Source organism: Phaenicophaeus curvirostris, chromosome 2 (genome assembly GCF_032191515.1).
Source record: "Phaenicophaeus curvirostris isolate KB17595 chromosome 2, BPBGC_Pcur_1.0, whole genome shotgun sequence".
Lineage (NCBI taxonomy): Eukaryota > Metazoa > Chordata > Aves > Cuculiformes > Cuculidae > Phaenicophaeus > Phaenicophaeus curvirostris.
This window is the reverse complement of record NC_091393.1, coordinates 98,253,770-98,268,715: the sequence shown is the minus strand read 5'-3', so window position 1 is coordinate 98,268,715 and position 14,946 is coordinate 98,253,770. Positions and strand designations below refer to the sequence as shown.

General features: G+C 39.0%; 1 protein-coding gene across 1 annotated transcript in view; it reads left to right on the top strand.

Moving 5' to 3' along the window:
- MACROD2 (mono-ADP ribosylhydrolase 2) overlaps positions 1-14,946 on the top strand; it is an 890,479-nt gene that overhangs the window by 17,018 nt on the left and 858,515 nt on the right. The window contains 1 exon segment of the mRNA XM_069850139.1: positions 5,881-5,988. Within this exon segment, the coding sequence (XP_069706240.1) occupies positions 5,881-5,988 (108 nt within the window).

Sequence of the window (14,946 nt, the reverse complement as noted above, 5' to 3'; positions counted from 1 at the left end):
ATTTTAATGGTGCAAGCCTGTGAGTCTAGCTGCCATGAGTCCTTTCCACTTGTTCATTCTTTGATTTATTCTTTATCAGCTTTTGTTCATGGAGTGCCAAGAACCTTTTTCTTTGCCGTAGGTATTGGTTTATACTATGGCGCTTTAGTAACTAGTTTTACTACTTTGTGCTCTGCTCTTTCATTATCAAAGAGTTTTAAAATGAAAATACGTTTTTTTTTTTAAGACACATAAGAGTGGAAACACCAGAAACATCGTCTTCTCCCCTTCCTCTCTCTCTGTCCTCGAGAAATAGATTAGAAGCTCTTCCAGCTGTAGGTTTTTCTCCCTTTGATTGCAAGGGTATTGCTGTAGGGATTTCTGTAATTGGAGACCTGTTTCAAAAATTAAGATACTTTAAAGTATACTTGGCTTTAAAATCCTGGATGTTTTAGCAGTGACTGAGTTTCACAGAGTTGTTTTTACGGTGGTATTAGTCTTGTACCGTCCTTTTACATCACAGCAGCTGAATATGTTCATGCCCTTTATGGGGGCTCCCTCTAGTGAGCTGTTTGGAAAATCCTTTTTTCCATCTGTTCTGAAGAACTTCAGACGCTGCCTTTCCAAGTGCAGTATTTGTTCACTAAATCTAATGTGTTTTTCTGTAAGATATAAGGGTCCTTTCATTTTGGTGTGAACTAGGGGAATTGTAAGTAAAGCTGAGTGATAAGACTATTTGCTGTACTTGGTATTAAGACCTCAGCTGATGAACTTCATCATTCTTCAAGATGTGGCTAGAAAAAGCTCTGACTTTGGGGGCATGATTAAAAACCTGAAGGATGTAACCTAGGAGAAAAAGCTGAAGAAAGGTGTGTTGGGTAAGTAGAGGGATGGAAGATAATGGAGTGGGTCTGGAGGAGAAAATAGTGGTGAGATAAAAATTTTCAGCAGGTTTATGTTGAAAATTTTCAACTCTAATCTATTCTTTGGGGGGAGAAGAAGAGGAGGGAAAGAGGAGGATCTAGAATGTTTCTGGTGTCTCCACTATTGTGTCTTAAAAAAATAGCCTAAACAAAACCAATTTTAGGAAGGATGTAACAGGATCAGCTCTAGCCTTCTTGTATGTGGATGTGAAGATGATTTAGTGACCATTGATTTCACTTTCTAATAGGAGCTACAATAAACTTTTTAGCCATACTGAAGTTATTTCCGTATTTCTATTTTTCAGTTTATTACTGCATTTCCCTAGCAGATGTTGTTCTTAGGGTTTATGGTTTGTTTAGGTTTTTTTCGCTGTCAGAATTACTCCAGGGAAGGGATAGATGAGACCTGAATTAGGGTTAGGCAGGCAGAGGAGAAAAGTTTGAGAATTATTTAGCTCTGAAGAGTGGCAGAGAATCTGAGTAGGCACTTGGGAAAAAACTCGAAACTTGAATCTTACAACTGCTTTCATGCTGGACATTTCCTTAGGGTTCTCTTAGGTCCTCACCTACTTGTGAATATGCAGTTTTTTGGCATATGTGTGGCATGGCTTTACACCTCAGTGTCTCACTTCGCAAGTTTAATTTCATTTTTTTGAATGAATAGGCTTGAACTGACTGCAGTTATGCCTACAGTCATTTTGTGATCAAGTTTCTGTTGTGCTGAGTGGAATTTAAAAAGGGATTTCAAAAGTTTGTGAGTATTCCGTTTACCCTCCTCCTTAGTTGTTTTCTCTGTGCCAGTAATTCTTGAATTCTGGCTGCTTTTCCTAGAGGCAGAGTGGACATGAACTGGTCCTGGGAAGTCATCAGGGATGAAGACTCTGGAATTGCATTGTCTCAGCTAGCTAGACTTGACATAAACATACCTTGTAAAATTCACACTAAACAAAACAAAACCAGGGTTTATTTGCTTTTGACACGCACATATTATTGTCATGAAGCGTGTGGAATGTTGGTGTGCTTAAACTGCACTTTGTATCAACAGTGAGGACCACAGTGTACATAACCATTCACACAGTTGAGGTAAGGAGATAAAATGAATAACAAAATACACTGTGCGAGAGGTAGGAAGGAATCAGGATGGCCAAACTAATGCTGATTGTCATTGCTTTGTGAGAGCTCACTGTAAATTTCTTTTTTACTGGAGAGAGTCCAGTGGGGGGTCCTGAAGATGAGATCAAGATGAAGACGAGCTGAGCTCAATCTGTTCAGCCTGGAGACAAGAAAACTGAGAAGGGATCTTTTCAATGCTTATAAATATTGAAGGGGCAGATGTCAAGACGATGGGGCCAGCTCTTCTCAGTGGTGCCCAGAGACAGTCTAAGGGTCAGTGGTTACAAACAGGAACACAGGAAGTTCCACCCCAACATGAGAAAAAACCTCTTTACTGTGAAGGTGACAGAGCACTGGAACACCCTGCCCAGAGAGGCTGTGGAGTTATCTTCTCTGGAGCTATTCAAAACCCACCTGGATGCATTCCTGTGCCACCTGCTGCAGGTGAACCTGCTTTAGCAGGGGATTGGACTGGATGATCTCTAGAGGTCCCTTCCAACCTTGACCGTTCTGCGATTCCTATATGGTCTTTACTGCCCAGCTTGATGACCTTAAAAATCTTCCAGTGCCTCTTAAATTTTACTGTATGCTGGGATTCTTGTGGAGGTACTTAAAGAAATTCAGTCTCTCTTATCCTGCTTGCTTCTTTGTCCTGAAAACTTTTCACATTCAGAGCCACAGACCAACCAAACCTTTTTCTAGTCCTGGAGTCTGTGATGTGTCTCCATCTAAAATTGAAAGGGACTTAGTAGCCTTGATGTCGTGTGGGTTTAGTTGAGATGTTATTTGGTTTTGGTTTCTTTTGCTGGGGGGTGTGAGTGGGTTTTTTGGTTGGTTTTTTTTGGACATGGTATATATCTGAGTTTTCCTGGCTTTCTAATGGTTCTGCCTTTAAAAGGTGCGTTCTGAACAGCCAATGCGGAGGGAGACTCAAGAGTCTGATTTGCTTGGCAAATCTCTAGAAGCGTAGGCCTGCTTTATATCTTGTATTAAAGACCAGGTTACGCAGCAACCACTTCAGATGCTTTATTTTTTGAGGATATTTGAAAAGCTGTTCCATTAATGAGAACAAGATACATTCTCATGCTACAAATGCAAAGTAAATCTGTTACTGCTAGGATTTTTATTGATGTGTTAATATGTACACGTGTGTCCTTTGCAAAATATGCAGTGCCCTGGAATTGCTGGTTTATCCTTGCTAAGTTATGGTACCACAAGGTAATGCCTGAAGCATTTATGTTTCTTGAGTATAACTGAGGACTTGCTATACTGAATTCATGGATCGGAGACTCATCATTGCCTTGGGAAGAGATTTTAAAGTAAATAAGTGCATGTTTTTTTAATCTTGGAAGCAGACAAAAGTGTGTGTGGTAAAGGAAGAGATGGGAGACGAAGCTGGGAAGAGTTATTTGTAATGGTCAAGAGTTACTTCACTGCCCCTTCCAAGATGACTAAATCGACTACAGGAGAATATATTCCAAATCAGATAGCAGTTTTGACTTCATTAGGAAATGTTGCCTCCCAGCCCCAGAGGTCTAACAGATGGCAAAAGAAAAATGGTAGTCTCTTCTGCAACTATATGTATGATCCTGGGATTACTTTTGTAATGAACAGCATATAAGTAGACTTGTTGAATGTCTTTGCTGATAAGACTTGGCTTTCCACTACTACCATGAGTGTTGAGCATCCTTTTATAACAATGGGCATGAAATAAAATAAGTGCTAGCTCGAATCTGGTGTTAAATCAGACTTCTTTGAAAGAAATGAGGGCAATGGTTGGACTCGATGATCCGGTGGGTCTCTTCCAACCTGGTTATTCTATGATTCTGTGATTCAATCTGTCAAGATGCACCAGGCAGCATATGCTTTTATGCTGAATTGTATTAAATACAGTGGTCATCAAGAGCTCTTCCAAGAACTGTGGGACAGGTAAAGGGTTTACTGAAGAGGATGTGGTAGGTTATACAGGAGTGGTGGGTCTCCTTTCTTCACAAGGCAGTGAATTTACCAATGTTTTTCTGTGGGCAAGAAGTCTTGGGAGAACCACACTCAAATACATTCAGTACTTGCAAAAGAGTGAGAACTAGAGGTGAACTTGTGATGGCTATGGAGTATTGAGCATGAGGAAGCAGTGCCCATGTGCGCCACTTTGTGTGAGATGACCTTGCTGATGAATTGACTAAGGGGCATTCCTGCTTTCTATTTGACTCAGAAATGAGTGATAATGAGAATTAGCTTTTCTTTTTGTTGTGTGGTATCTGTTCTCATAGCTTTCCCTAGTGGATTTTTATTTTGTGATTTGTAGTGTACTGACACTAATACTGTAGTATCCAAACTGTACTTTCTGTTTAAATGGTTTTAGTTTAGAGAATATATTTTATTTGATTTAATGTTAACTGGTGTTGCAGTAACTCTGGCAGAAGGTGGGGGAGGATGGTGGTGTGCCTTTTAAATTAGGCAGAGCTACAGCAGGATGCTCACTGGGGAGAGATGGGGAAAACAACTGTCCTCCTTGCTGACAGAATGCAGTTAATGTGAAAGCAGATAATAAATCGGATTGTAAATTGGTCACAGAGGCTGATTTTTAATACAACTCTGCAGCTAACTGCAGTGGTTACCTTCTGTGGAAAAAAGGGATCAACAGTGTAACTTTTAATACAAGAGTAATACAAAGTTCTTAGTGTGATAATAAAAACTTGAAGCCTTTCCACAGTAATGTTTTCTATGCTAGAAAAGCAAGATATAAAACAAATGCAACGTTCTTTCTACTTCTGGTTGGTTGTAATCCTGACAAACTTGAGAAAGTCTAGTTGAATCAGTGGAAATTGGTTAAATTGATTAAAACATAAAGGGCCAAACTTTTTTGCTCCTACCTTCTGGCTAAATCTTCCCTTGATGTCTTTTTGTTTACAAATAAATTTCACATATTTTGAAGATTGAGAACTGTTTCCTGCTTAAATTATCACTTGTAAATTGATTTCTACTTCTGGGCAATATATGAACTCGAGCCTCTTGAGATTTGGCTTGTGTCAGAATTAATTTTAAAAGATGATAATAAAAATCAATTAAGCAATCTTCCCTTCTCCTCAGTTCTTTGCTAATGATGTAGATGTCTAAAGGATGTGAGTCTATGTTAAGCTTTTGGCCAATATGTGTGTGCAGAAGTGTTTGGACCAACTGACCCATGAGTATGATGCAAATGAATTGAATTGATGATGCAAAAATTAAGAGCTTATTAGAATAAAGAATCTATTATAACATTGCTTAGTAACAAATCTTTTGAAAGTTAATGTATATTGTGTTTTCACTCCCCCTTCTAGTTGAGCAATTTAAAGTGGCAAAGCTCCAAGTTTAAATTTGCTGGGGTTTTTTGTTCAGGCTTCCCTTTTTCCCACTACTTTCTGCCAGGGCTAGTTCTGAATTTTCAGACTGTTGGCAAACAGCATAGTCTTGCGTCGTTTTATGCGTTCAGAATAATTCTGGGTTGGATATGTTATTGCTTCAGTAGGGGAATTATCTTAAGTAATTCTTCATTTTTTGTGATTTGTTCTGTTGTGATTACCAAAGAAGAATTGATGTCTAGCTCCAAAAGTTGCATCTACTTGTCTAGCAAATGGTACATGGGTGAGGAATCAGTGCTTCATAATGGCTTGTATTTGAAATCAAATAAAAAGCAAGTAGTGTGATTTTGGGGATATGCTGGTATCTTTGTGGGTTACTGAGGTCCCCTCAAGGTGAGAGCGAAGGATGCTGCAGTCTGACAGCAATAGTGTAACTGGAGCTGCTGATACCTTCTTTGGGTCTTGCAAACTGTGATCTCAGGCCTACCTTTGTAATCTGATTTTACTCCTCTCTTGTTTTGTAGGTGAAAATACTAAAGATGATCTGCCAGGGAAGAAAAGTCTGAGCGAGAAAGTTTCTCTGTATAGAGGTGACATAACACTGCTTGAGGTTGATGCCATCGTTAATGCTGGTAGGTGGTTAAATGCTTTACATTACATCTTGAAAATCCTGTATAGGACCATGTCACAAGCTTGAACTTTGAAAAGCTGCCTAAAATTGATATATCCTATGGAAAACTGTTGGAAACTACTCCCCCTCCCTCCTGTTTCGGTGTATTGCATCTGTTCATCCTGTGTGCCTTTACTGTGATAAGGATTATTGTGAAACTTTAATAGCAGGGTCACCAAGAAAGTAGTGATCTTTTATCCACCTTTTGGTTTAACTTGAATAGCTGAGACTTCACACTTGATATTGTAGAAGGCTGAATTATGATACTAAGCTACTGCAGTACATTCCAGTCTGTGTTTATAAATCAAGCCATTTATAGACTAGGTAGTGTGAAACCCTTAACAATAAGGTGATCGGAAAACTGAATTTCTGTTCTGTGGCTTGAATATTTGCTTTCTTGTAGGGAGACTGTACCCTTCAAATATTTGCTTCTGACCTACATAGCTCTAAATAGAATCAGAGTAGTTTGCATTGGAAGGGACTTTTAAAGGTCATCTAGTCCAACCCCCCCTGCTGTAAGCAGGGACATCTTCAACTCAATTGGGTTCCTCAGAGCCCCATTCAGCCTGACCTTGACTGTTTCCAGGGCTGGGTTTAGTTTTAGTACCTCTTCTTGTTTGGTGACTGTGTCTCCACGTGTGCAACTGAGATGAAGAACTGAGTAGCATCTTCCTGTGACAAAAGAGGAAGAGGAAATGCCTATGCAGCTATTAATTACTTTGTGTGCTGAGTTATAATGAACTAATGTGGATGATTGGCAAAGGCTGTGGGAAGGCTTCCCCCCTACATACACACCCGAGCCAAATCTTGCCTTCACTGTGTCTTGATGCTGGGTATTTCCCCTGCCCACTAGCATTTGGCTGGCATTGTCTTTAGTTCTAGGAGTATTGATTTGTTTACAAGAACTAATTTTTGGTGGTATTTTTTTTATTGGAAGGGAACATATTGCTGTGTCTAATCTGTGATGGAATAGTGTGTGGAGATTCCCAATGCTGTGTTGGCCAAAACTGACGCTGGCTTACCACACTAAAAAATCTGTGTGGAGGTAGTGGCTGATGTCTGTAAAAAGCACAGAAATGTTTGCTCATACAGCATGGAAGTTAATAAAGGGACTCTTTTGGATTGCTTGTTGTTGCTTCTCTCTGCCTAACTCACCACTTTACAGTGGAGACATGCTACTGGGTTTTGTGGAGTACAGGTGAAATTCTTAGTTATCTCAAACTCTGTTTTTGCACTCTGAGTGACGAGGGTGATATTTCCATGCAAAAGGTTTTAGTTAATCTTCTGGTTTACTGATGCACAGAAACCTTTCCAAATGACAGACAAACAGTACAGTAGCATCAACATAGTAATACAATCCTCTCCTCACTGTGTGGGCAAAGCCTCTGAAGCTTTAATCTTTTAATTTTTTTCCCCTGATTCTTTCAAGATAACATTTCCAGTGGTGCTGTCACTGACTTCCTTACTTTATTACTCTACATTAAGTCAATATTAGCATACTTCTCTCAATTTATATTTAGATTCTCTTTATTCACAGGTCTCCCTTGAGTTACAGGCTGGAACTGATTGCAGATTAACTTCAGAATGGGAATACTTTGCTTTTCTTGATTTTCTTGATTCTTTCTTTCTTTTGAAATGTCCAAAAACCAATATTGCAGATTGCTGATGACATTATTGACCCATAAACTTGGCTGTAATCCTGGTAAAGGAATGCATCTATCTCAGTAGAAATTAAAAACAGAACCCAATTAAAAATCAACAGATATTAATATGTCATTTTGGGGAAAGGATTGAAGACCACTCAAAACAATACAATAAAACAGGGGTTGAAAGACCTAGAGAGGGACATAAAACTCTGGAATTCCACTGGCGAGGAGAAAGAAGTTGTTTCTACTGGTGTCTTCTGTAAGCAGGTTAAGGAGGAGTTGGATTTGGGTTTAATGAGAGATTGAGATTAGAAGATGGCAAAACTACATTATGGAAGGGACAGGAGTACTCCATGGTATCAGACTGGTATGTAGCAGCAGCCTTAGGTCAGGAAGTTTATATGGGTTGTTTTTTGTGATTGTTCTAGTCCTTTTGTAATCGTTTGTAGTTCCTAAAGTGCATAATATATTAACTCTTATGAATTGTTAATATGCTTAGATTGAAATGCTAACATACAGGTACCTTGAAAAATCAAATGTTCTCTATATGTCAATGCAGTAATTAAAATTTAAGTGTAAGCCTTTGGATTGTTCATGGTTTCAGTGTTACTTTTTTTCTTTTTGAAGTTAAACCTTTTAAAGTTATTGTAGAGGATAGCTGGAAAGCTAAACCAGGAGGATGTTGTGGTTCAAGTTCTGTGTATTATTTATGCAGAAAATCCAGTTGCTGCACTGATATTTTTTTTTCCTCTTCAAATCAAAAAAGTTTCATTGAAATTGTCTCTTTCTTGGATGATATTTAAAAACATGTTTCTGCACTCTGTGAAGCTTTTGTAAAGAACTCTGTTATTTTTCCTTCTGCAGGTAAAATTATCCAGGTCTCAAAGAAATAAAGCAAAAGGTTTCTCCTTTTGAAAGCTCAGTCTTGCAGACGTTCTTATGGCATAACTAATGCAATCACCACAGTACCATTTTCTATCCATAAGATGAATAAAACGCAGCCTGTTGAACACTGAGTCGGAGACAGGCTTTTTATGAGTAAATCTGTGCAAGTTCTTTCCATACTTTAAACCTTTTGGTTACCCTGAATGATAACGACTGACAACCTCACTAAGCCAGGGCATGCAACTGGCCGGGGGAAGGAGGGAAGACTTTATTGAGCCTTGTTCTCTGAATTTAGAAATTCCATTACGCTACCTCCTGTAATAAATAGTTTAACATACAGCAGATCATATACAAATTAAAGCATCAGAAAAAGAACTTATAGTTTGAATTTTAATTTACATTGACTTAGGCAAACAACAAAATATGCCTTCAGTAAAAGGAATAGTACGGCAAATTCTGGGGCCATGGAAGGGTGCCAGGCAGTTCAAATTGTCTTTAGATTTGGATGCAAACGTATTAGCAAAAAAAAGTGTATTGTCTGGTACCTACCTGTAAAGGGTAAATGAGACGCAAACGGATAAAACAGAGGGGTGAGAATATGTGCAGTAACTTGCCCATAGCACTGACTGTGATGCCCTCCTTTGAGTATCCATATAACAGCGTGACTGGAGTATGGCCAGGTTTATTTCTGAGCTATGTATACAAACACTTCTGTTAAAGTTAGTAGCTTACCTTATGCTCTGAATTCTGTTTCCCCTTCGACTTTCTTGCATATAAATGAGATGGTTAAACTGAGAACTGAATTTCTTTTGTTAGGCCAACAAAGATGTTAATGGTGATCCTGGGTCGCTAAATGCTGAGATGTCACTGATGGGCAGTGCTACAAAAGGGTCTCCTGTTCTTCTAGACTTTAAGAGGCAACATGCATGTTACTTAATTTCCAAAAACGTCTTAAATTTTATGCTAAAAGAACACAACTATAAATACGGTGGAAGTAAAAGTTGATGTCTTTACTCAATCTATGTCAATTATCTATGTTTGTAAATGTGTTATCTTTCCAGAATGGTTCCCGTGAAACTTTGTTGCTCCTAATTGCAATGCAGACAGGTATTAATTTAACCTGATGTTTTCCCTAAAGTATCCTGTTACGTTAATTTTGTCATCTGCTCTTCCCTCCCTCCCTCCCTCCCTCCCTCCCTCCCTCCCTCCCTCATTTTTTAAGAATTATGGTAAATTTGTACAAAAACCTTATTTTTAATCTTATATCCTTTTCTGCTCTTTCGGTATTATGCTGTAAGAATGCAAATAGGTTCTCCCAAAGGCATGTACTTACTGTGTAAATTCATGATAACTGGCCTTTTTAACAAATGAAATATTCCTGGATGTCACTTCATCCTTATGCCAAAAGTGTTTCAAGCACCTGGAAGCCAGATAACCAAAATTAGCTGACTTCCAAATAACTTGTGGGAACTGAGCTCGGTGGATATTTAGGAGAGGGGAGAGAGAGGTGCTTAGTCCCTCTGTCCCTTTCCTCTCAGCTCTTTTAAGACACGTTTTGTCATACTGCAGGCATTTCCTGAGAGAAAGCATTTCTGTGAACCAAATTGGAATAATAGAGCCCCAAAAGGTGTAATACCACCCCTGCTGCCTCTCCAGCACTCTCTGCCTTAATGTTTTTGAGCTACTTTATGGATATGATATGGATTTAGCGAACCACTCTTTCTGCTGGCAGTTAATTTAGCAGCATTCCAAAAGAAATGGTCTATGTCCAGAGTTGTGACTGAAAAATTGTTCCCCTCCAAGTCTGCTTTCCTGCTGCCTCTGCTGCTTTGAAGTCTGGGTAGTATGGCATGATGGTCTCGTGGCTTAGGTGGTTCTCATGTAGTAATGCTGGTTCTGAGTGAAGTTTTCAGGGCCTATTGGAAAAACAGAAAGAAGTCTAAAAGTGAGCAGAATAAGCTCCATGACTGGTGGACTCATCCTTTAGGTATGGTGTTTTTATAGAGCAGCCAATCCCGAATAAAGATATAAGCAGTAAGGCTTGAAAAATTGCGTAATGTTTATAGTGTCACCTAAGTGGTAAATACTACATTTCTGCTGCATTTTTAATAAATGTGTTGCTATTTATATTGGTATTTATATCACATTGCAAGTAACTTTTAAATCTGAAGTAGATAAAGAAGTTGGATTTTGGAGGTGTGATACCAATGTCTATGTACGTGATACACCTTAAGCAGCAGTTCATAGCCACTGACCTCAGGTATGCATTCACTCCCTGACTGTTAGTAAGTCTTGCTGGCCCAGTTCTATGATAAGAAAGCTTGTACTAATGTGCCTATGTGAATTTTAACTAGGAGCAAGATCGAGGGGAAACTTGGGCAGGGGGGAAAAAGCACTACCCGTATTTTTATTTGACTGGGTGGGAAGAGGATGGCTTGCAGAGCACTACAAGAAATGTTACTTCATGTAAGCTTTGAAACATGTTCTTGGATATCTGTACAAAAGTATGGTGCTGAGAACAGAAGCCTTTAATCTACAGGGAAAAAAAGGAAGGTGAGGAGTTGGATTCAAGTAGGTATTTCTAGTAGTGTCTATAGTGTTGCTTCTAAGTTAGCAATTAGATGGTTGCTACAGATAGAGCTACCGGGTGGCTGCCTTTAAACTGTACTTGAGTGCTGGAATCATCTCTAATCCTTCCAAATTTGGGGAGAGACTATCACTTTTTAAAGGGAATATTTTTTCCACATGAGAAAACAAATGGCAAGTAAAATCTTACTCTGACAAATAGTAAAAGAAGTTAGTGAAGAAAATAAGTGAGCAACTTTGTCCGTTTTTTACTAACCTCTGATGCTGGAATTTAGTTACTGAACCTCACACTGTTCAAGAAGAGGTTTCCTCTACAGGCAGTGAATCATTTCAGCTGGGAATGCTGGCTTGGCAGACACACTGCACGGGTTTCTTAGCTTCCTTGGCACATTGTGCAGGGCCAGCTGAGTGAAGACTCGCAGAGGGGAGAGTCGGGTCTCTCAGTTGCTTGAAGAGCCAATGGTGTTTTCAGGGTGTGAATTACATCTGAGTGTCTTTAATATAAATTTGTAAGAGTTTGAGATACTTCTCATGCTCTGCCTCCCTGTCCCAGTACTGGAAGTATGTGGAATTGGAAAATGTTTGGTTTTGAATAAACTATATTTGCTTTGCTTGTTGCAGGACTGGTTTTGACTGGAGCCTCTGCATGACTTGACTTAGGGGTTGAAATAGCAGTTTTCATATTAAGTCTCAACTTTCCCTTTTTATCTCAGGCTTTACACTTCACAACTGTATTTAAGTATTTTAGTTTTTAAGAAAAAACTTAAGACTGGAGTTAGCAGTTATCTCCAGTTAAGACTGGAGATAGCAACAGATTTTCTTCTGGGCTCTTTTTTTTTTTTTTTTTTCCCCCTGGCCCTGACCTTGAAGTATAATCTGATTGTTTAGTTTTATGAGGCATCCCATTTTTCTCAAGTCCGAAATTACACATCAAGGTAGAAGTATTATGTATTGGAAGTAGGAACTGAATATATTATCAGTGAATTATGCTTAAATGAGTGTGTAAGTATAGGTAGTGGCTGAACTATGCCTTTCCACATAAACAGCTTGTTAATGTGCAATCAGTCACTGCAGTTCCCTTGAACTTGCTGCTTAATGAACAGGTGGGGAAAAGGGATGGATTCTAATCTGGAACAGATCTGACATCAGGCAATTTCACTGATTGCTAATCCATTTCACTTGGCAACTTAATTTATCACACAAAATTTTCATCTTGTAGCTTCTGAAGTAGAAATGACTTCTAAAGTGGCCAGTCTGAATATTATGAATATCATTTGAGTCAGTTACTGGGTCTGAACTAGTATTACGTATGTATTTACTCTCACCCTGTTTTTATTTGACAGTGACCAGTAGTTCTTTTTCTGGAGCTTATTTGAAATTATTCTTCTGCTCTTTATTCAGTATAAAAATAAGTTCCCTAACTCAGATAGTCCTACTATTGAAAGTGGAATCAACAAAACATAAAATCTGCCCTTAATTTGCTTATATGATTTTTGCACATATTAACATGGATTGAGGGGTTGGGATGGGAGAGTTTAGTTTTTTTCCTAACTGAACTGAACACAAATGATTGCTTATGCTGAGAGCTTTTTAGTGAGTTTGATGTTCAGTAGCATGTTTTAAATGTTTTATCTCCATTGTGCAGTTAGGGAAACTGAAAGCTTGTATTGATATCTCTTGCATGGAGTCATCTGGCATCTGCCTATCTAACTTACAGTGTTGTAATTTCCTCTAGGAATAGAACCAATAATGTTAACAAATTGTTGTTAATTTGGCTTTCATCTTTAGTATGAGCAGACTGTGGTGTTAATCAAAGGTTTCTCAAGTTAATTTACAGTTGGTGCAATTACAGTTGTGTGTAAAGCCCCAGACTAATTTGTACGTAGTCCCCACTTATTCATCAGCAGAGTCAATGTTAATAGTTGTTGGATTCGGTCATTATCAATCATGACATCTGTGAGTGAGTTTATCATGGCTTTCTGTGGAAAATACTTTAAGTGTGTCTAGTGAGTAGTAGACATGGTTAAACTTGCCCTCTGCTTTTGGTCTAATATGTTTTCAGTGTACTTCTTCCCTTTAGTATGATACTCATTTGGATGAAAACTAAAAATCTGTGTAAAGTGATAGTGGTCGAGAGAATGAAACCAAAGAAAAGTACGGCTAGATGTGCACTTTCATTTAGGTGGATTACTTTAGCTGCCATCTCAGTCAAACACCATTTGCTCTAAGAGTGCAGCAAAGGCTTAAGATTGAGGAGACTAATTCAGAATTATACTACAGCAAGGTTGGTCACAATATACTTTGCAAATATCCTGGGTATAATTAGTATAACTCAGAACTAAAAAAGAAAGGATTGGCAGTGCTGCAAACACACGGCAGGAGTGAACCTTTTTCCTTATTCTGCAATGCTTTGGAAAGGAGAAATTAATTGTGGTGAAATGTTTTCAACATGACACTATATTGCTCCAGTGTGCTTACAGCTATGTTGTGTGGCTAGCAGAGAGAGCTTCTGGGTGGGTTTGTGCCTCAGACGTGGGCCTGGGCCTGCTGAATTACATATTGTGCCTGTCATCTGAGAGTCTTGGGTCATGGAATGAAGACTTAACCCCTGCATGCCTACAAGGCAGGCTTTGCTGATCAGTTGTTGTATTGCCAGGTACTGCAAACAGGCAGGTACTTCATGTTAGCAAGCAGTGGGTTGTAGGCATTCAGTGACCTACTGAGAAGATATAGAAAAAGCAGTAGAGAAGAAAATACCTTTTCCATCAGAGCAATGCACTTAGAAGGCTCCTTAAACCACAGATTGTGGACTGGGGCACCAGGTGCACAGCAAGCTGAGGTTCAGAGCAATGCTGTTTGACTTGCCATGTTATTCCACGCTGGCGTAGAGGTCTGAGTAGAATGAGATGAGGGTGTGAGATATTCAAGTATCTAGTATGTAAATACCTAAAATATGTTGCCCAGGGAAGCTGTGGATGCTCCATCATGGCAAGTATTCAAGGCCATGTTGGATGGGACTTTGAGCAACCTGATGTAGTGAAAGATGTCCCTGTTCGTGGCAGGGGGTTTTAACTAAATTATCTTTGAAAGTCCCTTCCAATCCAAACCATTCCATGTTTCTGTGAAATACCTTGGCACATAGTTAGATGGTCAAGTGTCTGCTCTGACTGGATTCAGCATAGTCTTTTAGTCCCCTGAGAATCTAACATAAAATGGGCAAGATAGACGTTTTAGTAGCCTAATCTAACCTGATGGTCTATGGTATGTGGACTCATTTAACAATCTTGTTTTCATCAATGTTGATGCTTTCAGGTCACTGTCTGCTTTACCTGGAACAATATGTTAACCTTATTTCTTTGCGCATCCATTGTTGAACCCGTTTAATGTCTCTGATAATTTCTATGCTCCCTAGGGCAATAACTGGTTGTATAAACCAAGTGTTGCTGATATTTTTGTTCACAAAAACCCCCCCCAAACAAATACAAACTGCTTAGGAGCTTTATGAATAGAAATAAAACATAGCAAGTAAATTTGATGCTTTCTGGAGTAGGGAAATAGTGGGTGGGAGTAGAAGACACTACTTGTATCATCTGTGACTTGTCAGTTTTAGCACAAGGGCTACAATACGATGAGTTACTTCTTTCATTTGATCCCTTCGCTTCTCAGCTTTCTGCTTAGTGTATTTTATCTCCCTAAAACCAGACACTGACAGTACTGCAATCAGGACAGTTAGAGCTGTTTGGGCTCTGCTGGAGATCCATGTTACAAGCAGTGTTCAGTAATTAAGAGGATTAGTAATGGGC